Genomic DNA, 979 nt, shown 5'->3' on the forward strand with positions numbered 1-979 from the left:
ATAAAAACTGATAGAATAGTAAAGAAATTTTTGAGTTTAACTGACATACTTTAAATTTTATGTATGTACATAATATTTTATAATAGAAGTACAATTTGTTAATAAAAAAGTTAAAAAAGTAGTTTAGGTGAAAATTAATGTTTTCAGAAATAGATACCTTATATATTATTCTCTACAGAAATATATATTACTCTCTGAAGAGAATAATATATTGTTCTGCAGAACAAGATTTGTTTTGTTAATTGAAATCTTTCTCTACAAGGGCTACATTCTAATATTCACTGCCAGTACCAAAAATCTATAATTTACATTACTTACATATGCAAATAAAAATGACAGTACTAGTATAATGTGAATGGACGCAAGTTAAACTTATATTATATAATCATTATGCTATAATTATAAATACATGACATTTTATTTTTTTTAACATGTGTTAAAAACAAGAATTTTTTTCTATATCTATGTATACATTTTTTTTAGAGAGCAAATATGACATCCCATTATCAACCATTATTCCGCGAGGATTGTAACCGATATCCCTATATCGGCAGAGTATCCGTAGAAGAGAAAAATAGTACTGACTTTATCTATCAATTTGTGAAAAACAGATATACTTATATGTACGAGAATATTAGCATATATGTTACTGCTCCTGACATAATTGGACCACCCAAATTTTCAAACTATGGAGAACTGGTTCATTTACCATTTTTCATTGGAAGAAAATTGGTATGTGTATTTCCTGACATTATTTGTTATTGTCTTGTAGAAAGTAATCGCAATTTAAACTTGCAAAAGTTTATGTTTATAATACTTGACACTTTTTGACTTTTCAATTCAGAGAACTAATAAAGGTGTCGATATCTCAACATCTCCGTGGCAAAACAAAGAACCTATGAGACAGCTTGATTTTATATATTGCAGCGCGTATTCGAGTGATTCGAGTGATTCGAGTGATTCGAGTGATTCGAGTGAT

At 27.9% G+C, this 979-nt stretch overlaps 1 protein-coding gene across 1 annotated transcript in view; it reads left to right on the forward strand.

The window, feature by feature from the left end:
• The first annotated feature begins 492 nt into the window (after window positions 1–492).
• The window catches only part of LOC112460970, a 1289-nt gene continuing 802 nt past the window's right edge, over window positions 493–979 (forward strand). The window contains exons 1-2 of the mRNA XM_025025949.1: window positions 493–732; window positions 845–965. Coding sequence (XP_024881717.1) covers window positions 493–732; window positions 845–965 — 361 coding nt within the window. The remainder of the gene's footprint in view (window positions 733–844; window positions 966–979) is intronic.

Source organism: Temnothorax curvispinosus, unplaced genomic scaffold (assembly GCF_003070985.1).
Source record: "Temnothorax curvispinosus isolate PA1 unplaced genomic scaffold, ASM307098v1 QBEX01010941.1, whole genome shotgun sequence".
NCBI classification, from domain to species: domain Eukaryota; kingdom Metazoa; phylum Arthropoda; class Insecta; order Hymenoptera; family Formicidae; genus Temnothorax; species Temnothorax curvispinosus.